Below are 27,708 nucleotides of genomic sequence, written 5' to 3' on the forward strand. Positions count from 1 at the left end.
ATCTATCAGGAGTTGTTGTAATGCTGCATTCACACCGGACGCGATGCGAATATAAGCTTCGCTTTAATGCTGCGTTCACACCGGACGCGATGCGAGTATTCGCTTCGCTCTAATCACTCGAGTTTCACCGCGGCTGCCAGCTGTGTTTACTCGCATCGTTCAAACAAGACGCACTGGCTTGGGAGCTACAACTACAACAAAATGAACATATTTTACTGTGATTAAATTTTAATAGACGTTTCTAAATGATGCCGAAGTAACAACATACTGATACCGGTTAGTAAAAACCATCAATTAATGCTTGACAAGTCTGCAGACAAGACGGCAGGCGAAAAACCTTTTAAAATGCTTGTTTTCTGAATGGAGATTGGGTCGACCAGGCTAAGCCAGGGTTGCCAACTCATACGCATCTGGCGTGTGACACACGCTTTCATTCTCAATCTCACGCTCTCACGCTGCCCAAACTATTCTCACGCCAAAAACAAGATGAACCGGCGATCGTTTTTGGTTGGTTATTTACAATGTTGAGTGACAGCTGCTCAAGCTGTCGATCCGCTCCCTCCCCGCCCCCACCACTCTTAACAACGTTAACAGACAGCAGAGCAATGGGAGCCGGATGGTCAATCCCCGACCCGTATTGCGCATGCACAGATCTAAGATCCAGTAGAAATTATAAGAAAGTAGTCTGGTGCTTATTGTTCTACTAGGCCAAAATAGACTCAAAGAGTATATGAGAGTGGGAGTGTGTTAATTAATATATTTAGCAGTTTGGAGTAAGTCTGTAGATTTGTTTGTGTGTGTGTGTTTCATGTATAGGCCTCTCACAATAATTCATTTGGTTGGATACATTTTCCCGGAAATGATTGCGATAAACGATAATATTGTCGGCACCGTTGTATGACCATTTTAGACCACTGACATAATGATAATATATAATAATAATTCAAGTACATCCTTTCAAACTGCTAGTCACATTCTCATGTAAATGGCAATTCATCAAGTTCATTTTTATTTATCGTACGATAAGTCAATTAATTGCTTAACGCGACAGGCACACAATAACAGTGGAAACAAACATGTGGTTGACTTTCATTAGTGAATGAAACTTTGTGCCCTTTATAGCCTGTGTCCAATATTGTGTATTTGTAAATATTGTATATATATCCTATATATATGCTAAGGTCCCGCTGCTGACACGATAGCAGTCATTAGGGCTGCACGGTTTTGAAATAAACTGACATTGCGGTTTTTTTCCCCCTGCGGTATATATTGCGGTTTTTTGTTTTTTTTGTGACCAACTTTTTATCGTTGTTTTTTTTTTTTGCCCTTACAAAAGGGATTTATACAGATACAAATTATATAGACAATACAAAAAGAAAAAGAAAAGACAAAGAAAAAAATATAGGGAATCCCTTTCCCATGCCACCCCGTCCCTCCCTCTTCCCACCCATCTTGCCATTTCACAGAAAATCCTACCTGATGTTTTTTAGCAATCGTCTGAGTTCATCTATATATTATTTATATTATAGCATAACAATTTATAGCATAACAATTTATCCACATAAGATACGTGTGTGTGTGTGTGTGCGTGTGTGTGTGTGTTTGTGTGTGTGTGGTTTGAAATTAGCTGCCTTCAACAATGAATTGCTTATAAAACGTAACATTTATGAAACTGATTAAAATTAAGAAAACTGTTGCATTTCAGCACAGGATGTTAAGCACTCCTGAAAAAGATAGCATTACTCTGTTACACTTCCCTGAATAAAGGTTATTTAAAAAAAAAAAAACACTCGATACAGACACAGCTTAGTAAATAAAGCGTGGGCGGGGGTAGCTTACCAACTGCAAGATGAAGTCTGTGGCCAAAGCACTGCAGCCTGGTCCACTCGTTCAGGGAGGCAGCCTTCACCATATTTGCAGCATTGTCTGTTATTATACAGACTTGACGTGTCTCATCCAGGCCCCAAGCAGCCACCGCTTCTTTCAGTCCCGCTGCGATGTTCTCACTTGTGTGATTTTCTGGGGAAAATGCCGTTTGCAAACAGCGACTTTTCAGTTCGAAGTCCTCATCAATAAAGTGCACCGTCAGGCTTATGTACGGCTCCGTTGTCCGGCTGGACCACAAGTCCGTTTTAACAGCATAGTATTCCACTTTTGACAGCTCTGTTTCAACTTTTGCCCTGCATTTCTCGTACAGGTCGGGAATGGCGACTTGAGAAAAATAGGTGCGTGACGGTATAACGTACGGCTTATCAAGTGAGCGGATCATTTTCTTAAAACCCTCTTTGGTAACGGTGTAAATTGGTACCATGTCTTTTGCCAGGTGAAATGTTATGGCATCTGTGATGTCTTTATCCCGTTTTGAATCTCTCTCGTATGGTGTAACACCGGCAAAGGCATCTGAAATAGGTTTTTGCTTTCGCTGTGGGAGGCATTCAGATCTGACTCTGCACTCGTCATATAGAGATTTGTGGCGTCTATTCAAATGGGCAAGTAAATTCGACGTGTTGCCTAGGGCTGCCGAAACAACTGCATGGCACTGTCTACAAAGTACCTTTGTTTGGTCAACATCAAGCTTTTTGTAACCAAAATAATCCCAGATGGCAGATGTTGCTTTTCTTTTTCGAATTAAATCTTCATTCTCGTCCTCCTGTGCCGCGCTCATTTTTTTACCGTGTTTTCGATCGTCTGCAAACTAGCGGGGCGGGGCCTGCTGTGATGCAGAGCCTGCATGTCACTCACTCAAGGACCCCTGACATGAGAGCCGCGCAAGTTTTCCTTTTCTAGCAAGCAGCAAAAATAATTGTAACATGACGTGTTTGAGTAAATGTACCTACTTAATATCGCAGTTCCACATTTTTATTTTTATTTTTTATTTTTTAAATATATTTTTTTACATTATAAAAAAATAATAAAACCGCACGTCCCTGCGGTGTGAAAACCGTGCATGGGCATACCGCGGTTATCGCCATGACACGGTATATCGTTCAGCCCTAGCAGTCATTTAGTGCGCATATGTGTAATTAAACCCATGATATGAAAATCTCACTCCAGCCAGGTACCCAAAGTTGGCAACCCTGGGCTAAGCTAACGTTGTATATGCTCACTCCACACTCATAACAACGGCTTACAGACATAAATAAACCAGCAACTGTATTCGCCATGACACAGACAGGCTGTGGTTTGTACTTGTTTAACTTTTGTCCAGTTTCTGAACAGATATGAGGGGCTGTGATCTCTGTTTTCTAACTGCTAACAGCTAACGGCTGATGTTTTCTGGTTGAGCGTCAGTGGCAGGCTGAGATCCTCACCACTGCTGTGTGTGTGTGTGTGTGTGTGTGTGTGTGTGTGTGTGTGTGTGTGTGTGTGTGTGTGTGTGTGTGTGTGTGTGTGTGTGTGTGTGTGTGTGTGTTTGTCGGTTTGCAGTGTGGTGATCGCTATTGTGCACTTGTACGCTCAGGGTGTAATGGTATTATACAAAAATATTGTAGGAGGAGCACAGAAACAGTGTTCAAATTCTGCTTTTACAAACTTATTTTGGTTGTGCTTACCTTGCAAAGTAATGTTATAAGTGTCAAAGGAATGCTTTTTATGTAAATATTAAGGATAATATTGTAGCGTATCCAAGTTAATAGTTATTTCAGTTATCAGATGTGCAAGTTATTTAGGCAATGTTGTTGGTGGGAGTTAGGGAGAGACAGCCCCTTCCAGGTGTGTGTGTGCGTTTTCCGGTGTGTGTGGAGGGAGTACGAGACGGTAGGAGTTGTCTTCGAGTGTGGGGAAAAGTCATAATGAGTGTTATACTATTGATTGGTTCTGTAAGGCGTGGCTGGCCGTCAATACCAGAAAATAAAGAGAACGTTTTCGACATTGAAGGCTCGAGTGATCTGTGATCTTCAATAGCGGTGAACGCTACAATAGGCTCATGCTTGGCCCACTGGTATTGTTTGTTTACTTATTTTGAAAATTAACTAGCAACGCCGTGCTATCATATAGCAACTGCTAAGCTACTGCAGCAAAACAATCCTGGCGCCGCCCATGGCGCTAAGAACAATGCGTGTACCCGCACGGTGAATCCAAAATGAAATTTTGTCTTTGGCTCGTGCCACACCCTTGCATCAATCTACATCAACATCTGTCCAGCAGTTATTTTATAACCCTGCTGACAAAACAAAAATCAAACCAACAAATCAAAAATTGATCAAATTCGATGCAGAACCAGAGATCTGTTTTATTGAATATTTTGTTTTAAAAAGCTGTTGCCTACATTGCCCACAGTGCAACTCAGAAACTTGAAACTGCTGGCCTCAAGCAGAGATAAGGAGGGGTGGAGTCAGAAAAGAGTGATATACCAGATCACTTCTTTCTCACTCCTGCAGATCTTTTTCATTTTTCACAATTCCTTTTGTTTTGCAAATCGCGTCCATTAATCTGATACACATAGCTCTTAATGAGGAGGGAAGCTGAATACATAACACAGCTGTTTCCCTTCTCAGTTTCCAGAAACGACCTACAAACTTACCCACACTATTGCTGGCAAAACAAAAACCTGGACCACGTCATTTCCAGTAACTGGACATAGGCTGAACCATAGTCTAATGAAATGAGGCAAACACTTCTGCACTGAACGGTTTCCTGGTGGCTTTGCGAGATGACGTGTCTTTCCTGACAAGATTGTGAAAGATGAGATGAGACAAAGTAAGGTAAACTGTGTTACATTCTAACATGATTTTAATAAGTGCATTTAAACCACAACTGAGTGCTTATCAGCTGGAACTGGAGATAGCTATGGATCAGCTCACTGAAAGATGTGCGAGTGAAAACAATATAATCATCATCTAATTCAACAAGGAAGAGATGTGTGAAATTCCTCCATTGTAAAAAGACATTTATGACATCGCTGATATCATTATTGAGCAAGAGAATATTAATAATCTAGCATGTTGTGTGTGGTAGGAAGGGAAAGTAGTGGGTAGCCAAGAAAAATCTGAAGATGAGCTACTACTATCAGGCTCTGCTAACAGGAGTAACAGGTGTCTACAACCTGCATTCATTGATTTTTGCCACACAAAGAAAACAATATTCACCACACATTAACATGTTATAGGCTTTGTGTCTAACATTAATAAATATGATATGCTTAATGTAGATGGTAGAGCTGAGGCTGAAGTGGCACAGTACTGATTTAAATTGTATTCAATAGGGCCCCTGCTAATTTAAATATATTTGAACATACCCCAAAGAAAATGTGCTTATATGTTTAAATGGTAAATGGTAAATGGACTGTACTTATATAGCGCTTTATCCAGTCTTTAAGACCCCTCAAAGCGCTTTACATACTACATGTCATTCACCCATTCACACCCATTCATACAGAGCAGTGTACCTTCCTCTAGGACCTAACATTCACACAAATTCACACACCGTTGGCCATGCCATCAGGAGCAACTCAGGGTTAAGTATCTTGCCCAAGGATACATCAACATGTTGACTGCATGGGCTGGGATCGAACCCACAACCTTCTGGTTGAAAGAAGACCACACTCCCTCACAGCCACAGTCGCCACAGTTTAGGCACTTTGATTGGGCCTGGTACTGAATGGAGCGGAGGAGAGGGGGGGCAGCAGGGCCAGTCTCCCCAGATTACTGTTGAGTTCTCTGACTATAGAGAGGCTCACCCAGCCCTAGTCAGTAGCTTGCTGGCTAGCACCTACTGGTACTGAGACAAAAATACAAGTCTGCTAACAGATTCAAGAGCTAACCTTTTCATATCGAACAAACGGCACTCAACACTTTAAGAGACTGACATTGTTTCATTATCTTCAGCATATTCTCATGTAATTCAACAGTATTGGTCATTATAAGTTGAACAACTTCAAAACATCCCTTTCAGGGGAAGACACCATGAAATAAAGTTGAATTAAGTGGCCAAAAACTAAACAAAGGGAAAGAAAAAGAGGAAATGAAGATATGTGTGGTGAGGGTTTGGAGCCTGCCGGGCATTGATGATGAAATGTAGTTGTCTGAGGTAAAAATATGTGAACATTCCAGCACAGAGCTACCAACATGCCCTTTCTGATATCATAAAGTGCTTACTTGCAACATGAGACATGAGTAACCAGAGTTAGCCCAAACTATATGGTGAGGCAGAACAAAAAGTGACTTACAATATAGCAAGGCTCACAGTATGCCTTCTTCTCCACAGCGTAGAAAGGCTTGCCGCGCAGCTTGCTGCTGCAGGTCATGCAGACGAAGCAGTCCACATGGAAGACCTGGTCCATGGCGGTGCAGCCGGTGCCCTCACCCACCACGTTGTCCCCACAGCTGGCACAGCGCCCTGGGCACAGCAAGAGGAGGGGAGGCTGAGAACATGTTCAGTAGAAAACCACAGATATTTGAGGTCAGATAACATCCGTCAGGAAACCAACATTCACATCCCACTCACTGGAAACACATCGAGCTGCAAACACATTATCACACCATGGATACTGTTATGAGCTGGAGAGTGAGACTGTTTACCAGGCCAATCAGACAAAATGATCCTATAATCAGCTAGTGATGATACAGGGCATCCTGCAGTGTGCAGAGAATCTCTTTCAGGACAGTGATATAACCAGGTCAAAAATAAATATTATCTTAAAAATGTTTTGTTTACTGAATAGTTTCATGATACTGATAAGAGAGTATATATAATATAATATATACGTATATAATATGGCTTTAAAAACACAGTGTCTTAATTGAACCTGAATAGTTTCTGTGAAACCGAAACCTGGGCCTGGATGAGGGCAGCAGTTATTGGCCTAAGACAATTAAAAACGATAGGGTACTAGCGTAACCCTGGTTCTCAGAGTAACATGAGTCATAAGCATCAATCTCATTAAGCCAATCCTGATTGGCTGGAGATCTTGAAGACCCAAAATCGACCCACCATTATCGTAGCTTGCGCTAAGACGCAGCGTCATTCCAAATAAGCACCTCTTCTCGCTTTGCCTCAGCAAGAAGGGCTGGTGAGATATCTCACTCATGTTACTCTGAGAGCCGGGGTTACGCTAGTAACCTATAGTGCTCATTCATAACATTCGTTCCGATGTCTCACTATGAGATATGGAGACTCCGTACTGCCAGCGATGCTTATTTTGAAAAACCACCAAAACTCAATAGGAAGAACTCTGTCCCACGCGGACCCTGAGCCCAGCACTGCGTGGGCCACGCTTGGAGTAGACACATCCAATCTGTAAAAACGGACGAAGTGAGCGGTGAAGACCAGCTCGCTGCCGCACAAATGTCCTGGATGGAAACCCCCTTAACCAAAGCCCAGGACGTAGGCCAAGAGTAGAATGAGCACGCAGACCCTATAGGTCAGAGCTGTCCCTCCCACAATCCAGTAGGAGAGACGATGCCTGGTAACAGTGGGACAATTGCCGGACTTCGTGCCAATAAAACAGCCAATGATTAACCTTTAAATCTAGAACAAAAATGCTGATCACAAGTACTGGAAAGGAAATGTTTAGCATTTTTATGCAAAAATGGGAATGGGCTAAATGATTTTAAACATAGTTATCGATGACCTTTCTGCTGGTTAATCTGTGTTAATCCTGTTACCTGCTGCTGTTCATGTCTGTCAGACAGGCTCCTTACTGTACATCCACTGCTGTGTTCCAACACTTGGAGCTATCGCTTTAAATGCTTCACTTCCTGATGTCAGTGCATAATCTTTATTTCTATTTCAAAGGCTGGATAAGGAAGGATTAAATACTATAATTATGCCACATTAAAGAAGCCATACACATCACCAAAGTGTGACATGGGCGATATCTATAAAAAAAATAAATCAGGCTTTAAATGATAAAAAAGGAAACTTTAAACTTTAGTCAAAGGGGCACGAGTGAACTGATACTGTTGCGCCAGAAAGAGCCTGATTGCATATTGCGGGACATGGCATTTGGATATCTTTAATTGAGTTGCAGATATCTTTAATTGAGTTTAAGATGTCCTCGACTCAATGCAAGTTATCTTCAACCAAATTAATAACACTGTCAATTTAATTAATGGTATCTTACAATAACAGGGTTTAAAAAGATATCTGAGAATGTTTTATTTTTTACACATCTGAGGACAGATGCAATCTCTCAGTGGAAGCATGATACAGTTTATTTAATTAATTCAAGTTTAGTTGTATGGATCTTTTCTTGTTCCTTTTTTGCTTCATCTAAAGGCTGATTTGGGCGATGATTGACACTGTATGTTCTGAACAGAGCGGTTCAAGCGTGTTACAGACAGTGGATAGACACTAACCGGGGGAGATAGAGTATCTGATGCTCGCATTTTCACAGTTCCACTCGCTGTTCTCATATCGAAAAATTCAAACGGAGAGTAAAGCGGAATCTGTCTCAGGTATCAGCACAACTTTTGGAAGTCATATGTTGTTGAGATCAAATATCTGCTTGACTGCGTGGCCTGCTTAATGGTATTCTAATCTCAGATAACTCATTATCTCTTTGTCAGCCTCACTGAAAAAAAAAGTTTAACAAATGATTGGATGCACAACTTTTCCCCGGCAACAGATCCTTACGGAAACGCTGATATGTGTGCCTCTATCATGAGTCGACTCATCGTTTAATGACTGGGGACACAATCACAAACAGAGGGCTGACAGATCACTGCTGAAGACATTTAGCTGCTAACGGTTTGACTTCTTATCACAGCAGCATTTTGTTCATTAATTTAGCAACTGCTGTCATCCAGACAGAAAGCCTGCTATTGGTTTCATCTGCTCCCACAGCTCTATCCACACCTCAATTATGGCTGCGTTACCTACTGTACAGGGAGGCAGATTAAACAAACTAGTGAAGGCACGTCTCCGGGGGACATGTGGGTGTCAGTGGAATCACAAGCAGGGTAATCACTTCAGAGAGCCAGAGGGGGAGAGAAAGGGAGAGAGCGAGCGAGAAACGGAGCGCCGAGCCTGTTAGTGGCTTCAGATCACAGGCCATCTTCAGTGAGTGGATGAGAATGCCAAACATGTCCCACAGGGCTCCCACTTTAAATAGCGAGAAGGAAACCTCTCGGAAATCCTTTTCCTTTTGGCAGTCTGCGATCGGAGGGCCCTCAGGAGCTATTTGTGAGCGACTGTGTACACAGTCTTAGCCCAACACACACACACACACACACACACACACACACACACACACACACACACACACACACACACACACACACACACACACACACACACACACACACACACACACACACACACACACACACACACACACACACACACACACACACACACACACACACACACACACACACACACACACACACACACACACACACACACACACACAAAAAACCTCTTTGCAGCCACATGTAGACGGGTATATACAAACGCGTATCATATGGTGTGTGCAGACATGTCGTGCCAGGCTGCGTGCCTCAGCAGCCCACACTGAATCCACAGGGAGCAAAGAGCAGGGCCTACTGTAAGCCTCCATCATACAAAGTTTAAAGGATTCAATTGTAAACAAATTACATGATGAATGAGACACATGGTTATATGGCTACATGACACTGCCATTACTATGGAGTCATTCATTCATCTTTTAGACAACAAAACATACATAAAATGTAATATAGCTCAATTGATACATTCAGACAGCATTCAGTCCAAAATGTTAATTATAATATTTAAGCTGTAAATAGAGTTGTTTTGCCTTTTTGCTTTAAGAATAATTGACAATGTATTCTGTCAATTACCTAATCCATTAAATCAACAAAAAAGTATCTGCTTTGATCTCTCCAGTTTGACAGAAAATAAAAAAGTTATTTGAATCGCACTCCCCGGCGCACTCTCCCATCATGCGAGGCATTTTTATGAATGTGATTATTGACTTCAATGGAGATGTGGAGCGTATACAGTAAGTTACTTTTATGAAGAACAATGTCTGCAACTAATTATAATCAATAAATGTGTTCATTATTTCCCTAAACCGTCATTAATGAAATATAAGAAAAGGCTTTAAAATGGGGGGCACAAAAACTCAGAGCCAAGTTGTCCAAATATTTAAAATAAAGGAGTTTAGATTTATCTGCAGATCTAAGAAGAATCAAGCACCAAAGCTCTTCTAAATTGACAGAACCTTTGCGTAAAGAATGACCTGAACATATCCAAATGATGGCTGATGGATTAAGCTCCATTTTCAGTCGATTCATATTGAGTACTGAAAAAAGTTCATTACAATTTCCATGAGCCAAAGGTCATCCTTCAAAGTGCTTGTTTTGACTGACGAAAGATATTCAATTCACACTGATATAAACATAGATAAGAGGCTCATTATTTTATTTGCAAGAGGAGAACTTGTGAATGTTGGAAATGTTTGCTGATAATTGCCTAAATTGCTAATAATTGACCAACCAAATTGTTGTCCTGGTACTACTTTTTGACATCAACTTCACGTATTAAGACTCAGGCTTTCCCACTTGAGCAAATAAAATTCAACATTGTGTTTCATGAAATATACCGCAGAACATTCAGCTCCGAAGCATTCTTCTGCTCCCTTTCATTCTGAGGTGAGAACATTATTCAACAAAGTGTACAAATGTAAAGCTTTTCAGGGCGTCTGGAACTTTCTTCCTCTGATACTCTTACAGTATAAAAGACAGTGTTTTACAATGCTTCACATCAATTATTTCACACGTCTATGTCGGAAGTGAGCATTTTCAATTTTGGAGACACTACTTCAATTGAATTCTTGAATAATACAGGACAGCAATTGAAACAACATCGTATAATTTACCCCCGTGGAGATGATCGCGAATACTTTCGAACTATTTCAGCTGGGCATAAAGGAATCATGAAAGGCCTCACCACTCCCCAGCGTCCCTTTGCGCAGGGAATGAAACCAGAGTCTTAATATCAAAACTTCAAATAGTTCCTGTAGAACTAATCCAATGGTGACGGGGCGGGAGGGGGAGTTCATTTACACTTTACTCACTTTCTTTCCTTTCATTCCTCAAGCCTCAGAAGTGTCTCTCCTCTGTTACATCGAAAGTCAAAAGAAGGACTGAAGAGAAAAATATTTTTCTTCTTTTCTTTTTAAAAAAGCACATTCCCTGTGAGCTAGAGAGGCTGAGAATGGTTAGACAATTTAATTGGATAAAAGGAAAAGATTAAAGGGGCCCTGACTCTGTTCCATAAATAATTGATTTCTAATGTATTTGTAGTGGCAGTGAGACGCTGTTGTTTGGGAATGGGGGATGTTGAGTGGCAGAACGCTTCAGATTTCCCTCAGTCTTTGCCTTCTTTGTTTTTTCACGCCGTGATATTGAAGCAGCATGAAAGGCAGAGAGGGAGCATACTTGCAGCTCAATTTGATCTTACATCGTCAGAAATCAAAGATCGTGCATGTAAAGAAGATCGCAAGGAACTTTTTTGTGGGAGACCAAAACTTTTCACACTATGTTACTAAAGAATACAATGCTGCTGGTGCAACCCTTGCAAACCCCAAAGGCAAAGCCAGCAACTGTAGCTCATATCCAAAACTAATACAAGAACCACAAAATCCATTTTGGGACTTCCACTAAAGTTCTGTTCTTGTATTAAAAATATCTGATAGATATGGTGGTAAGAACAAATTCAACTACTGCATGCTGTGGTCCAAACGCACTGGAACAACAGTGGTGGCAGCAACGCATTCAAAATAACTAATAGAGATGCCGCTATAACTAATTATCTTTCTATACTTCACATTTGTATTGGGTGTAATTAAGTTCCCACCTGCTAATGCAGCTTTAATTTATTGTGACACGTTAAAAAAGATGGGCCAAACAAAGGTACAAAGTTGTGATACATTTGTCACACTTAATTAAAGACATAAACAATAGGTCAGCGCGTGGTTAACAGCAGGAAATAGACTCAGTGGAACACGTTTGGAGTGTAACTGCCAGCTACTGAAGTGCCACAGGCCGATTTGTGTGCCGTTTCATCTCTTTCCCCTCTAGGTTAATCTACTTTGTTGCTTCAGATGGCCGTCCGCGCAGCCTGACAACGCGCTGGCCTTCAGTCGCCTCAGCATGACAAGAGCAATAGCTGTCATCGCTGCATTTCAATCTGGGAAAATGCCTCGTTCTTAACCCCTGCCTTTAATCTCATTCCCAATGTCAGCAAACAGCGATTTGCAGAACTGCTGCGGACACGGTGGAGGAGGAGGAGGAGAGCGAGCCGCTGCCACTGAGCGTTACACTGAGCATTACTGCCGTCAGGCCGGGGGCCGCACGGGGGGCCAGGGTAGCTTACATGTTTGGGAAGCATGTTGGCAGGAGCGACATGGAGGGGAGCGAGTGGGGCTGACGAATGGGGTGAGAGAGGGAGAGAGAGAGAGGAACAGGTGAGTGTGTGTGCTGCACAATATGTGGGCAAGCTGCGAGTTCAAAGACGTCTGTTTGTTTGTACGCTATTTATCCGTGCGCACCCGTGTGTGCTGGAAACTGTGTCTGTGTTTGCGTGCATGAACATGCGGACGTCTACTCATTCCTGAGGTCAAACGCTCACTCACAAATGAAATCTATCAACGTGAGTGCCCGGGAGCCTCAGCTGGGCTCGCACGGCAGCTGATCTTGCAAGCCTCAGTGGAGCTGTCTCAACGAGGCAGGATAGCAAGCGCCGAGCCTGGGGGGGAGGAAGGGAGGGGAGGAGGAGGGAAACGGAGGGGGGGTGGGGTTGGTCACCTCACATGAACTGCAGCCAAAAGTGGGCTTCTGTCGCCGAGGAGAGAAGCCCCATGCTGGCACTGTGCATCAGCTGAGAAACTAGAAAGCAGCACAGCGAGGTCAGCTGGGACGGATAATGAGAGAACACAAATGGCAGAGAGGACCCATACACTATGCTGCAGAAACATGTTTTATGGAACTGCTCCTGCTGCCCAAAACAGAAATGGATATGATGAAGTACTGAAAAAAAAAAATGTGTGATCAATTACGAGATGATGACATTGCAAAAAAACTGCTTGGATCTAATTCATAAAAGAACAGTATTCTAAGGGGTTTAAACAGAAAGGGCAGGAGATTTTTGTAGAATTTCTTCATTTTGATACATTTGTAGATTTACCATCAACATTATTTACATGAGAAAGAGGGGTCTTGGAAGTCAAATTGGCAGCCTCACACTGACATACATACTGCCTTTCTCTTATAAAGGCAGCTATGATGGATCATCCGAGGCTATTGTGTTGTATAATCTGCTGTTTTGCATTGGTACATTATACACTGTAGGAGGTATAGTGATGCATAGGATTTAGACGAGTTGCCATGTCACCAGACCGCCTCACATGACGCCCCCGCCCCTGGGTGGTCGCTGACCTCCTTCCAGCAGCATTATGCTCCTCTGTCTCGTAGCGGAGGCTTCAACATACACAGAGTAGAGCAACGAAGACAAACTCTTACATACAGTAGGGGTGTAACGGTTCACAGAATTCACGGTTCGGTACGTACCTCAGTTTGGAGGTCACGGTTTGTTACAACAAGAAAAAGCAAAATAAAATGCCCAAATGCATAATTCCAGGTTTGTTGTTATTTATTTTTGAACAGTAGTGCAAGTTTCAGTTTAAAAATAAGGAGCTCTAACATTTTGAATAATTAACTGTATTAGACAGCTAAGAACAAACCACAAACAGTACCACACGCACTCAGGATTTGAGTCCCTGGCGGCGTAGTGTGTTACTGATGGTAGCCTTTGTTACTTTGGTCCCAGCTCTCTGCAGGTCATTGACTAGGTCCCCCCGTGTGGTTCTGGGATTTTTGCTCACCGTTCTTGTGATCATTTTGACCCCACGGGGTGAGATCTTGCGTGGAGCCCCAGATCGAGGGAGATTATCAGTGGTCTTGTATGTCTTCCATTTTCTAATAATTGCTCCCACAGTTGATTTCTTCACACCAAGCTGCTTACCTATTGCAGATTCAGTCTTCCCAGCCTGGTGCAGGTCTACAATTGTGTTTCTGGTGTCCTTTGAAGCTCTTTGGTCTTGGCCATAGTGGAGTTTGGAGTGTGACAGTTTGAGGTTGTGGACAGGTGTCTTTTATACTGATAAGGAGTTCAAACAGGTGCCATTAATACAGTTAACAAGTGGAGGACAGAGGAGGCTCTTAAAAAAGAAGTTACAGGTCTGTGAGAGCCAGAAATCTTGTTTGTTTGTAGGTGACCAAATACTTATCTTCCACCATAATTTGCAAATAAATTCTTTAAAAATCAGACAATGTGATTTTCTGGATTTTCTTTTCCTCATTCTGTCTCTCATAGTTGAAGTATACCTAGGATGAAAATTACAGGCCTCTCATCTTTTTAAGTGGGAGAACTTGCACAATTGGTGGATGACTAAATACTTTTTTGCCCCACTGTATATGCCAATAGCTTCTGTTATTTGTTTTGGTCTCACGGCTTTCATGTCTATTGGCTTCTTAAAAACAGCGGGGTCAGCTGTCAAACTGCTGTTGTCTTTTGCCGGGATCCGGTGATTGGCAATTCTATGTCGTATATGGCTTCGCCCTCTAAGGCTATCGCTATTGGGTAATCCCCTGCGCATCCGTGCAGCACTGAAACACTTGTAGTCCACGCCCACCCGCAAGGTGGTCCCCACCCTCGGGCTCCCTTCCGGTATAAATAGGAAGGAGGCCCGACAATCTGCTCCAGCACCACGTTACTGAAGCACAGAGACACTAAGAGCAGAGTCAACCATGAGCAGCAATTGTGTAAGAGATTGTCCCTCAGCAATCTGGATACATTAGGCGCTTTCACACAAAGGTTCATCAGATCGCGTTCACACCGGAATAAGTCCCTGCGGGAGGATTAGGCAAATGAAGCCGCTGACGTCACTTCGTCTTCTTCTGCTTTGGGTTTACTGGCAGGCCGCAAACAACTTCACGGCGTATACTGCCGCCCAAAATCCCAGGCCGGAAGTCCCCGGAGTTAGGGACTTCCGAGTAAACGGCCAGAACACCGACACCTCCTCATCTTTACCGCTCCCATGTTTTATTTTGTGTTGACATAAGTTAGTCTCTCTGCGTTTTTGCGCTGGGCTAATGCTAATGCTAATAATGATAATAAAATGGCGGCTTCACAAACGTTTTTGGGAGTTTGACGGGGCGTGATTTGCATTCCGCCCAGCCAATCAGACACAGGAACCTTTTTCTCCCACGAAAGTCCCTGCTCTCTAGCAGGGATTGAAAAGGGGGTAAAAAAGCTTCTGATGAACTAATTTTAGTTCCGGCTCTTTTTGGTGTGAACGCGACATTTCGGAACTATATCAGAACTAAAGTGGGAAAAGTACTGCGGTGTGAAGGCGCCTATTATGAGCTACGACCAGCACATGATGTGCGAATCCTGCCTGGGGCCAGAGCACGCGGACGCGGCTCTCAGCCAGCAGGTCGCATGCACACACTGTTCCCGTCTCCCCTCGGCCGACAGGAAGCGAAGAACGAACGCTCTCGCTGCTGCGGCCGAGGAGGACGATTGGCCAGCATGTCCCTGGAGCCGAGTGCCAGGCAGGAGTCGGACGATTCCTACCCCGTCTCCCTCCACGGTTCACCGTGCGGTTCTCCCCACCCTCCTCTCCCCTGGACGGAGGAGACAGAGTCGGAGCAGGGTGCTGGTTTGGCGGCCGAGCACGCGGTCCCCTTCTCCGTCACCACAGCGCTACCGGTGATAGGTGGCATCCTAGGGTAACTGCCGGAGATCATACGCAAGGCGGCCGCCTGCAGAGATCTCCCCGTTCCCCTAGCTCAGGAGAGGTGTGCTCCGGTCAGGAGTTACCCGATCTGGCCACGCTTCCCCGCCATCAGGAGGTACCAGGAGGGGGCGGCGGTGAACCCGAAGACCCTGAGGGCTCCGGTGGCCACATTTGTTCCCCTCACCAAGGTGGAGGGGTTCACAGATGCTGGTTTCCCAACCACCCCTTCTCTGGAGCCGGGCGTTATGGCGTTAGACAGGCAAACATGATCGTGCCCTACGTTGGCCTCCCCCAGGGACCAGTATATCGCCCGCCAAGCCGACCGGTCGCACCAGTGTGCCTTTCAGGCGGCGGCGGCGGCTAACAACATCGCGCTGCTCTCCAACTCGGTGGTGACACTGGTGGAGCGGTCCACCACCTTGGCCGCTGATGAAGCGGAGGAGATCGGCAAGGCGGCCAGCACGGCACTCACTCTGTGCGCGTCTGTTGCTGTCTCCCAGGCGAGGATCGCCGCGTGGGTGACGCAGATTCAGCGCTACCTCTGGCTGCAGCAGGCTTCTGTTACGGAGACGGCCAGGAAGGTGCTACTGGACGCTCCAATCAGCCCGGACGGGCTGTTCGGACCCCAGTTCCACGCCATGGTGGAGTCCATGAACAGGCGGATGACATCCACCAGCACGTCAGTTGGCTCCAGCCTGCTGGGCGGTCACAGCGGCATCAACGCACGCAGCAGCTGCAGCAGCAGCAGCCGCAGCAGCAGCCGCAGCAGCAGCCACAGCGTCCAACCTGGCCATAGCGGCAGGTGGAGAGACGCCCACAGCCGCGGCGTCAGGATCGCCTGGCGGTGGCAGGGGCTCCGCATCGGTTAGTAGCCAGCAGGGCTCGTTGCATAAACGTGCAGTTTTAATCTATCGGTGATAAACTGCAGAGTTTGCGAATTAAGCCGGCTGTCACCAATCTGTTGAGTGTCCTGTCAGAGTGAGTGACTTCAGGGATCCAGCTGTGCGCCTCTCTCCTGCCTCTCGGCACACGGAGAGCGGCCCTTTTCCCCTCTTATGAGAGGGATGTTTCCTTTTTTTCCTCTAACACATTTTGTACGGAGTGTCTTGTCAGAGCGAGTGACGTCAGGGATCCAGCTGTGCGCTCTCCTGCCTGTCTGCACGCAGAGAGATGCTGTTCCCCCTCTTTTTGTCACTGGGCAAAGTATGACCTTTGTCTCTACTTTTTCACAGCGGCAGGTATGTATTGTTCCCAGCCTTCGTCCCCTCATGGAGAATATTCATGTTATGCTATATTCCAGGGAAGGCCATGCGCCATTACGCATGGCGCAATAGGCATGGGTTATTATCTGAGCAGGTGTGTCTGTGCTTCTGGTACCGGGCGGACCTAGTGGGGCGCAGACTACATCATGCTTCGCCCTTAACCCAATAGCGATAGCCTTAGAGGGCGAAGCCATATACGAAATAGAACTGAAGATACCTACTGTAACTCCAGCTTCTATGAGTATTGGCGAAGCCCTCGAAGTGCTGGGCTCCACTGGCTCCACGAATAGCTGAAGAAAAGTTGTTTTGTATGGGAGCAGATTGTCGGGCCTCCTTCTTATTTATACCGGAAGGGAGCCCGAGGGTGGGGCCCACCTTGCGGGTGGGCGTGGACTACAAGTGTTTCAGTGCTGCGCGGTTGCGCAGGGGATTACCCAATAGCGATAGCCTTAGAGGGCTCCAATACTCATAGAAGCTGGAGTTACAGTAGGCAACTTCAGATCTTGGTGATGCCTTCTGATATGATTTAGCATGTTTGGCGTGTGTTAGCATTAGCATACCGCACCGCTGTCTAACAACGCCGACACAAGGTCCTCGTCCGATCCACCACTCGCACTCCATCGTTACTGTAGTCCACAGGGAACCCGAAATGTTCCCACAGAGCTGATTTAAAAGAAGCAGGTGGGTTCTAGATCCTGTGTGTTATCTGAAATCGCCATACTAACTTTTCTTCTTCTTGTATTTTGTTCGTTTTGTTGTTGTGTTTCTTCTTGTTCTTCATTTACTGTTTAAAGGTGGGATATGTTTATGTTTATTTCAGAAACACTTTTTGTTATATTCCATGGAATGCTCTTAACATCCCGATAGCAATGATATCTTAAATGCTTTGACAATAAATGCATTAAAAAAAAATCATCTGTGGAAGCCGTAGCGATGTAAAAAGCACAACCAATCATTTTAGCCGGCCCGGCTAAAATAACTGGATGGCCTATCTACCTGTCAGCCTTCCATCTGTGCACAACCTTATCTCGTGCCCTCATTGGTCATGTGCATGTTCGTGTGTGTTGGAGGAGGGGCTCTGTAAGGAAGTCAGGGTTGCTCAATTATGGCAAAAATCATATAAATGTTGAACTACAATTTAAGGCCAAATAAAAATGTTTTGGCCACCATGGCAAATGCTGGTAGGGCTGCTCATGTCATCTCTTAAAGATTTTTTGCTAGAAACACCAGCCTGTTTACATGGTCTGGTTTCAGAGATGAGCGCAGGCAGGTGACAATATTGCCACCTGTACTGAAGACTAGGGCTGCTCGATTATGGCAAAAATCATAATCTCGATTATTTGGGTCAATAATTGATATCACGATTATTAAAAACGATTATCCATTTACTTTAAAAACATCAATTTATTAGAGAAACAGTATGTCTTTAACAGTTGATTACCCTGAACTTACCCTGAACTTTAAGAATAATTCAACTGAAAAACATAAAAACTAAAAAATATTATGAAAAAGAAAAAAGTAATAATAATAATAAAAAAATTATCGTTTTATTTCGATTAAGTTGTTTTCGTAATCGTTGCAAGCCATAATCGTAATCGCGATTAAAATACGATTAATTGAGCAGCCCTAAAGGAAGTGGCAGATTTTTTCCGGCTGTGTATTTTCAAATTCTAGCGCACTCGAGCTGGTTTCTCCAAAATTACCTACCCCACCTTTAAGAGCGGCTGGCAAACAGCATTTTAGGCGTAATACCGCCCCCTGGATTGTATATAGTGTAATGGATACTGCCCTGAGTGACAGACTTTTCTCCCACTCGTAAAAAAAAGGCGTATTCGTCGTGTGACAGCATGTGCCGAACCGTGACGTCCGAACCATGACGTCCGAACCGTGACGGTACGGGACGAATACGGATACAGATACCGTTACACCCCTACAGGCTCCGCAAACTAAAGGGCCTTTGAGGAGATGACTGTGGCAAGGAAGGAAAAGGTCATCTATTTAATTGCTTTTTTTCTATTTTTATGAAAGCAAAATTAAGTACATGTAATTGTGCAATGTAATTACTTCTTGCTCTTTGTATTTAAAGGTATGATACGTTACATTTTCACATTATAAATGTCTAAAAATGGCCAAAGCTATTAGATCTAGATCTAGAGTTGTTTACTAACATTATCCTAAATGTAATCTGTTATTTTAATCAGGGAATTTAATTCATTTGGTCGCCTTTGTGCAAGTGTCTGACAGAAGCTGTCATAATCCAGTTTAGGACACATTTATATGTGGATTCTACAGCAATGGATGCTACCAAACTCAATCTAAGGTTATTGTTTTGTACATTTCAGTACATCTGAAATTGCAATGTATGTACTGTATTATTATTTGTAAACACCTAAAATCATGTCACTAATATCATGTTGTTGTTTTTTACATTTTGGTTTGGTTTGTTACTGCAGCAACCTTGGTTTCACACTAAAGTACTGAGACGAATAGAGTGAGTGTGTATGTTTACACAGCAGCCGGACAAACAGTCAGTCAAATGAAATGTCAACGATGGTGTGCCTCGTGCAGCGTGCTGTTGTGGAGAAAAGCTCCAATGTGAAGCAGGAAGTGAACTGTTCACACTGAGGCAATGAGATGAAATAAGAATAATCAACAGTAACAATGGTTATCCAACACGTACGACAAACACATACCTGTAGGCATGATAAGTAATGGTTATTAGAATCCTCGGTGGGCATGGTGGTCCCGCCACAAACAACTACATTAAACTAATGTAGAGGTGTTTGAAGGATGTAAAGATATTGAGTGGATTTAGCTGAAAAAACACCGACAATAGATAGAATCAAATACTGGGTGTGAATAAATGAAAATCCTAAGGAATAAAACTTTTAAGCCCCCCCTTTTTACAATTTAATGTAAAGTAGTTCAAACTGAATTAATGTACGAAGATGTCTATACATCTAAATGTGTTATCATATTGTACCTGCATATTTGCAAGACCCTTTGATTTTCTCTGAGTATACACACGGAACGAAGATGACTTTAAAGGTACACCTTCACACTAAATAGAAACAGTGAGCTGTTTTTGGGGAGATGGTTGGCCAAAGGCATTCAGAGACTGTGGAGGTGGAGTGTGTGTGTGGGGGGGGGCGTCTTTTTAAACCAGCAGAAAGGTTTCACTCTGACACACATCCCACTTGTTATGACATGTAGAGGCACATCTAAAAGCAAACTCCTGAGAGGTTGCTGAGGGCGACCTCAGTAATATGCTAATGAACTCCACCAGAGTATCTTAGACAATGCACAAAGCTGTCTAAACTGGAAGCCTATTAATACATTAAGTTATGATGCTCAGATGTGTTGTAAAGAAACATAAGCAGCTCCACAACAACGCACTCTGTGAACCTAAACTTTTCCTGACCCAATTACCTTGGCTGATCTGTACTCTCCGGCCTGCGCTGCCATTTGTATCTCTTCCAAGATTCCTCATGAACATTTCATGTGAGGTGTCTTATAAATTATGAGGATTCCTCCAGCTGACATAATGAGGGAGAATGGCAAAGCCTGCCTTTTCTTCTTTGGCTCTTATCATAAAACAAAGGCTAGCTCAAACAGCAGGAAAGGCTTTCCGACAGCTCAGGGTCCTGAGCGCAGTACAGTATGCCCAAATGATCTCGTTTCCAATGAATATCTCTCTACTATCTGATCAAAACATTACAAAAACATTTATGCCAATGCTCACCGTAAAATCTCATCAATATTGATCAGATATTAACATTTCACATCTTTCTTTATTCTATACAGTGGAATACTGAGAGTCTGGGAATGCATGAAGGAATTCTTAACTTGTCATTTTGTTTTAAAGGAGGAGATAAAAACAGATTCTCTGCGGCAGTGTGAACTAAACTGCATAAGTATCATCATAGCTAATTGTAAATAATGCAAAGCATCTCATCCTTTCAATTATTCAGCTTTATGTCCTGGTTTTGGTTGACAGGAATGTAGCGATGAAAAAATGTTGTAAGTTCCTTCGATGCACAAATGCCAAAGCATGTGTACTGCGAGCTGAGTAGCTGTGTCTTATTAGATTTCCACAAACACAGTACACCTACGCACAACCTAAGTGGATTAAATATGACGGATGATGACATTTGGAGAAAAGGCTCTTTCAGATTACTCAAATCTAATCTGGAACTCTAAATCAGGACTAATCAGTTGCTTTTCAAAGAAGCTTCAATCATAGGAGGAATGTTTGGCTTGCAAACTTGGTTTCTTGCAAGACAAGCCGTTCTTTTATAGCGCATCATTTTCAGGTTTTTACAGTTTGAGGTGTCGCCTGTTTGGCCACAAAAAAGACTTGGATTCTGTAAAAAACGGTTCTGATGGTGAAGTCAATAAAACTCTATTTTATAATGTCATTTACTTGCCCTAAATAAAACAAATTTCAATGTGCGTTTAAATAAGTAACGCTTAAGTAACAATGAGAATTTTTTTTAAAAACTCATTCCTTTATAAATTAGTAGTCACATTTTCTGAACTTTCTTATAAATACATTTTGGAAAACTTCATAAAAATGCTTTTGTCAACGCCACGGTCATGACACGCCCTCAAACGAGAATACCACGGTGTGAGACTTCCTGTTCCTCTTTACAGCGATTATTTGGCAGCTGCACATGTGCTTGCTTCTGAACTACTTCAAACCATCGTAAAACAAGTAAGCATACCACCTGAGTTATTAATTACTGCTTTTGAACTAGCAAGTGTTATTTACTTTTCTTGTATCCACTGTTTTGAAAGGAACATCGTAATTTTAATGTATGCCAGCGCCAATACTGCTGTTAAAGTTAAGGCCCTGACACACCTACCTGATTTTGGGAGTCAGAGGCCGTCAGAGGCAGTCGGGCATTCCGCCCTACTCAGGTTGGTGGGTCCCGCACCTTCGTTGCTTTACGGCACTTTTTCACACCTCCCGCATGTTGAATCGGCCAAAGAAATCACTCTGATTGGCTGTTGCCTCTTTTGAATGACGAATACACACTAACGCTGCCTGCTGGTAAGGACAGTTATTGCCACTCGTCGACTGAAGTCTTTGCGGAGTCATCGTAGGCGGGCGGCGTAGCCGACGCAGGGGATGTAAAAGTCGGGACGCCTTCGGCACGCGTTCTTTGGTCTCAGGTTGGTGTGTAGCGGCCTTTAGACTCGTGCTCATGTAGTCTATTTTTTTTTTTGGCAAAGTTTGCATCAAGTGCCTACCGAAGCAATTCTGTCAAAAGGGGTTAAGTTAAGTTGCGCCGCTGTGTGGACGGGCCGTTAAGTTGCGGTGTTAAGAATCAACACCGCAAAATGTTCCCCTGTGCCGCTCTAACGGCCCGTCCACACAGCGGCGTGCGTTGAAGCTGGCCGGCGGGCGTGTCTGAAACTCGACCAACAACCAATCACATGAATCTCCCACCCCTGACACACAAGCAGCGGTTTGATTGGCTAGAGCTTGTACTGGTATATGAATCGATTGGCTGACGCTTCTGCCGAGGCTTCAAAAGTTGAACATTGCTCAACTTTTGTAGCGAGCAACGCCAGCAAAGCTCCGCTTCCCACAATGCAGTTCGGCGAAAAGTGACGTCACCCCATTCAAGTGAATGGTGATGCTTTCAACGCACGCCGCTGTAGCGGCTTTGGAAAAAGCTTGCCGGCGGGCGTGTCTGAAGCTCGACCAACAACCAATCACATGAATCTCCCGCCCCTGACACACAAGCAGCGGTTTGATTGGCTAGAGCTTGTACTGGCATATGATTTGATTGGCTGACGCTTCCACCGAAAGCTTCAGAAGCTTCAAAAGTTGAACATTGCTCAACTTTTGCAGCCTAAAACGCCAGGAAAGCTCCGCTTTGCTTCCCACAATGCAGTTCGGCGAAAAGTGACGTCACCCCATTCAAAGTGAATGGGCAGAAGCTTCCAATGCCGCTGTGTGGACGGGCCGTAAGCGTTGGCCGGGCTCCGTCATGCGGCCGCGGGGCTCAGAGGCTCTGCTGCCGAGCATTTTGTGCGGTAAAATACCTCCGCTAAAGCTATTCCCTACTACTTTATAACCCAGCGGTTATGTAAGAGTAAGTCACTAATGCGCCTATTTGATATTAATTCCTCTGTATGTATTTCACCGTTTGTTTTACTGTCAGCCATTTATTATCTAGATGTGTACCCAATTTAAACTCATAGTCAGCAGTTACAAGATGCATTTATAGCAATCAGCAAGATGTGTTCAATGTAGTCCAGTAAAATGCAGTCTTTAGCGAGAAATATCAATAAATACAGTTGTATTAAGGAGATGTTTTACTACAATATAAAGTAGATATCAGACAGTATGCAAACGAGATAAAGGAGTGTATATTGAAGTAATTAGGATCTGCTGTTTAGAGAATCATGGAATTTTACTGGTATCTACAAATACCTTCCTTAATAAATGCCATCCTTATAAATGTATATAAATACAATACCGTTTTAAATGATATTTATATTTTAACTATTTTTGATTCTATTAATTGAATTAAAGATGTTTTAATGAATTCTACTGAAATGATTGTTAGATTTTCATCATGTAACTATTTTGTTCTTTTATTTGCCTCACCAGAAACATCACACCTCCTCTTGAAGACATGTTGCCTCCTGCTATGGACTTCAGGTTCACATCAGGTAAGCCCTTGAGTGTGTCAGACTAGTTGTTGTTTCAGAGGTTAATTCAAGACGTGTTATGATTACATACTAATGTAATGAGCATCAGGTAAACGTACCCATTTCTATTTTTTGAATCACTGATGGGATGGAGATTTAAACTATGCAACACTAGTGTCACCACTCAAAGTGATATTTTAAAACATTATCGACTCCATCATGGAACCTTTGGACAGAAACGTGCCTTGCCCTGCATTCATGTAGACTGGCCTGCGCTCTCACTTATCAAGATAAAAGTTGAAATAATCATCTGTTATTTATTCTAGGACCCATGTGCCACTTTATATAAATCTCTGAGCATGAGTAGTTGGACATGTTATGAACTATAACAATATCATGACTATCTGGTTCATTTTCTTGCAAACCAGCCTTTTTTTTGATGACTTAAACCCCTTGTAATGCATGTGAATAGCACCTCTTTTACCGTCTGTTAAAAGCTAATGTAAACTGGCTCGTTATGTTTTCAAGACAGATTGGATTTTTGTTGTTGAGGAAAACACATGGTGTGTCCTGATTTGTACTCAATTTAGTGTTTTGTTTGCATATGCAGGGAACAGCAGAGGTCGAAGTGCAACAGGCTCGTGATGCACAGCATGAAGTGATACGTTGCCCACGAGCCAGATGCAGTTGGAATAACCATCAAGTAATAACCATGTGTCTCCATGTATGTTAATGTGTTGTGCTTTTAAACAAACTTGCTACTGTTTTAAGAAAACTGTTTTGAAATAATCACAATTTTTTTTACCGCACGACATGCTCAAATGTATTAACATGTCCATAACGTTCCCTTTTTTAAATCTGTTTAATCTGCAATGTTTCAATGCTCTCAAATATTTAAAGCATTGGATTGAAATCAGGAAGAGTTTGTCATATTGGTTCCGGCAAATCAATTGTGTTTTATAATTCAGTTTACTTATTCTTGTCTTATCTGGTTCTTAGCCGATTGTTATTTGCATTGGTTACACTTAATATCTGGGCTTTTAATTGTAGGCTCAACTCATCTTTTCACATGCAGAAAATAAAATCACATTAGTGAGTTTAGCCAACTCCTAAAATTGCTTGGAAACGCTAGACACATTCTTTATAAGTTTTAGCAAAGTAACACGTTCTTGAGTAGAGGAAAACTAAAAAAGTACGTTTCACCAACTTGACTAAACTCTTAACATTGCTTGGAATTACTTGAGACATTTATTTTTACCAAAGCAACAGTTTTTACAATGTGGGACTGGTGTAATTTGCTTCACTGAAGTTAATAATGTTGCGTAACTCAACTAAAAAGTTTCCTTGTGATACCATAACGTTAATTCAATTAAATTAAACCCCACTGGACCAAGGAAAACTCACTATAGTTGATTCAGATTAGAAGCTCATCAAAGAAATTAGTGGCACGAATAAATCCTTTGCTAGGAAGACAATGATCCAGTCCAGAGATCGCAGCCCCACTTTTATTCATCTTGTTAATTATTAGCCTTAGGCTTTCAACAACTGCTAGCCCTTTTCCCCTTGTACCCCACGAGTCTTGTGTGCCATTAGATTCTTTGTAATTACAAAAGGCTCGTGATCTGGGACTGATTATCCCTCAGCCCTGGATATACAGTAAAGAACACAGCGGACTAAAGCTAATTTTATCGTTACCGTGGTGCTATATGTACATTTTCCTCAGCGGGGGAGGACAGGGGCTCTGAGGGTTTGCAGAGCAGCATGTGATTGTGCTTGAACTCGCTCCTAATGAGTCCCTGCAGTCACCTCAGTCAGAGGCTCAGCCCCTTCCTCTCTGTCAGTGAATTCAGCTGTTGCCTTGTTTAACCACAAGATGACCCCCCTTCCCACTCCGGTAACATCCAACCGCTGTCAGCTAGGGACGCACACGCTATCCCTAACTTGTTCTGGCTACCTCAGCTCACATATGACCCATTTCTCAACTCCCTTGTCCTTGCTTCACTTGCCTTGAACCACTCAGCCTTATAGCTGCAGCAGCTGCATGTATGGCAGAGCACAGAGTTCAGGCCGGGCTGCGGCGCACACACACTCACCTAAAAATGAGGCCAACCAGGCTTTGAGGGGCCATTCCTCTGTAAAATGACTACACTTTGCTTAAGCCATCAGATCCATTTGACCTATGTCTAATGTGGACCAATTAAGTTCTTTATATCAGCGCGACCAACGTGGAGCCGAATATCCCTTAATACCAGTTAAATACATGTCCCTGTGGCTATACTACACCTACACATGCTATCATGGTGTGCTGGGCGATTATGTGCTGATATAAAGCCTGCTGCAAAGTCCTATTGAATGCATTGAGTGAGGTATCTAATGGGCATGGGAATTAATTCCAGGGCAAAGGGGATTAAAGGCTAGAGCAGAGCTGTGCAGAGGGATGGCACTCGCTGGCAGCAGAGGGTACAGAGGGCGGGAAAACACAAATGAAATATGCATAGCCGAATCCTTTTGCTTCTGAATCATATTTTGCGCAATAGTATTGAAATTGGTATTTTGTTTAATCCTGGCAGTTTTATATATTTTTAAATGAGGGTAAAATTAAATCAAGGGCTGCAGAGAAGGAACACTGTCAGAGTAGTACTGTAAAAAATACCTCTGGACAATCAAACAAGATACAGAGTTTTATCAAATCAGGATGTTTCATCTGTCCAAAGCCTTTATCTCTCTTTCTCATTAAACCCCGAGCAGGAGTCGTGTCTCATCCTTTGATCCCACTGATATCGTTTTGAAACTCTACTACCTTGAGGACTGCTTCCCAGACTGCTTGATATGCACCTGTAAACCAACAGATACGAGGCACCAAGAATACGAGGTGAACCTCCTGGTATCACACACTGCACTGTACTGTAGCCTGGAGCCATTCTCCAAAAACACTATTCTTGTGAAACAAAACTAACCTAATACTGTAGGTCACTGGGTGGGCTAATCGAGGAAACCTTTGCTCACTCTTATTGTGTTAACCCTATCCCACATTGTTTTATTACTAAACGTGGCATGGGTTTGGGTTTGGAGCCCACCCATTAGTTTTGGTCACATTTTTAGATCACCTCTATTGTGCAGCTTCATTTATTTGCAATATATATACCGCTTTATTATAATAATAATTATTATTATTATTACTGGCTGCTATCTCTTAGTTAAACAATTCAACTACTGTAATGAATCTGTAAATACCTGTGCAATATATTATTTTACTTGTACAACTGTTACCTGGCTGCTATGAGACTTCAAACATGCTACACTTGTTTAAAAAGAAATCTGTTTTCCACCTGGATGTGTACTGTTGTAAATTGTCATTTCAATTTGTATCTTTAATATTTGATTGATGCCTCTTTGTCCCTTTACTTTAGCTGTAACAATGTAAATGTCCCCTCTGTGGGGCTGAAAAAGGTATTCTGATGTCACAGTGAAATGAGACACAGTGAGATAATACTCAATACTAAGATTGAATACATCTTAAAGGACACTAAAATTAGCATTTTTTTCTCTTTGGTTTCCTTTTCCTATTTTCTCTCTGTAAGCTTTTGATTTGGGGTTTAACAATATGTCTATTTTCACTTTTTATAAAAGGAAAATATACCTTTTTACTTTCCCATAAATGTTCTGATGAATGTTCTGAAAATGTTATGTTTATTCAGAACCCAAAAGGTTGAAAAGGACAGGACAAAATGTGTAAAGACTAATGGGATCATTTCAGCCACATGGCTACTCTCACCTGGGCACGATGAAAACACTGCTGTTTCGGAGGCTAGGGACACCTTATAGCAGAAAGGATCTTACTTCTGTACATCTGGGAGTGATTAGTTAGACAGTGTGATGACAAAAAGATGCTGTCTGAACTTGAATGTATATCTTTGATTAGTAATTGCAGAGCTCGTAGACTGTGTTTAAGTCAGCAGCTTTGTTTGATGTTATGATGATTTCATTTGTCTAACTGGCTAAAATGCTCCTCAGTAGAAAAAAGAAGCTACGCTGAAAACAAAGCTGCTAATTGAT

General features: G+C 42.9%; 2 protein-coding genes across 5 annotated transcripts in view; one reads left to right on the forward strand and one right to left on the reverse strand.

Annotated features, from left to right (window-relative positions):
- The window catches only part of lpp (LIM domain containing preferred translocation partner in lipoma), a 201,554-nt gene that overhangs the window by 24,080 nt on the left and 149,766 nt on the right, over positions 1 to 27,708 (reverse strand). For all 4 annotated transcript variants that reach the window (XR_013807705.1, XM_079678333.1, XM_079678334.1 and 1 more), the window contains one exon: positions 6,167 to 6,336. Coding sequence is in view for 3 of the 4 variants with exons in the window: in XM_079678333.1 (XP_079534459.1) it covers positions 6,167 to 6,336 (170 nt within the window). In the remaining variant the exon portion in view is untranslated. The remainder of the gene's footprint in view (positions 1 to 6,166; positions 6,337 to 27,708) is intronic.
- Positions 11,813 to 26,735, forward strand: LOC307022240 (uncharacterized protein). The gene is made up of 4 exons (XM_079654930.1): positions 11,813 to 12,391; positions 23,612 to 23,673; positions 24,263 to 24,376; positions 26,401 to 26,735. Exons 1-3 carry the CDS (start codon positions 12,162 to 12,164, stop codon positions 24,295 to 24,297), a joined length of 327 nt encoding a protein of 108 aa, XP_079511056.1. The 5' UTR covers positions 11,813 to 12,161; the 3' UTR covers positions 24,298 to 24,376; positions 26,401 to 26,735.

The sequence above is a fragment of the Notothenia rossii genome, assembly GCF_949606895.1.
Source record: "Notothenia rossii genome assembly, chromosome: 1".
In the NCBI taxonomy this organism is placed as follows: Eukaryota; Metazoa; Chordata; class Actinopteri; order Perciformes; family Nototheniidae; genus Notothenia; species Notothenia rossii.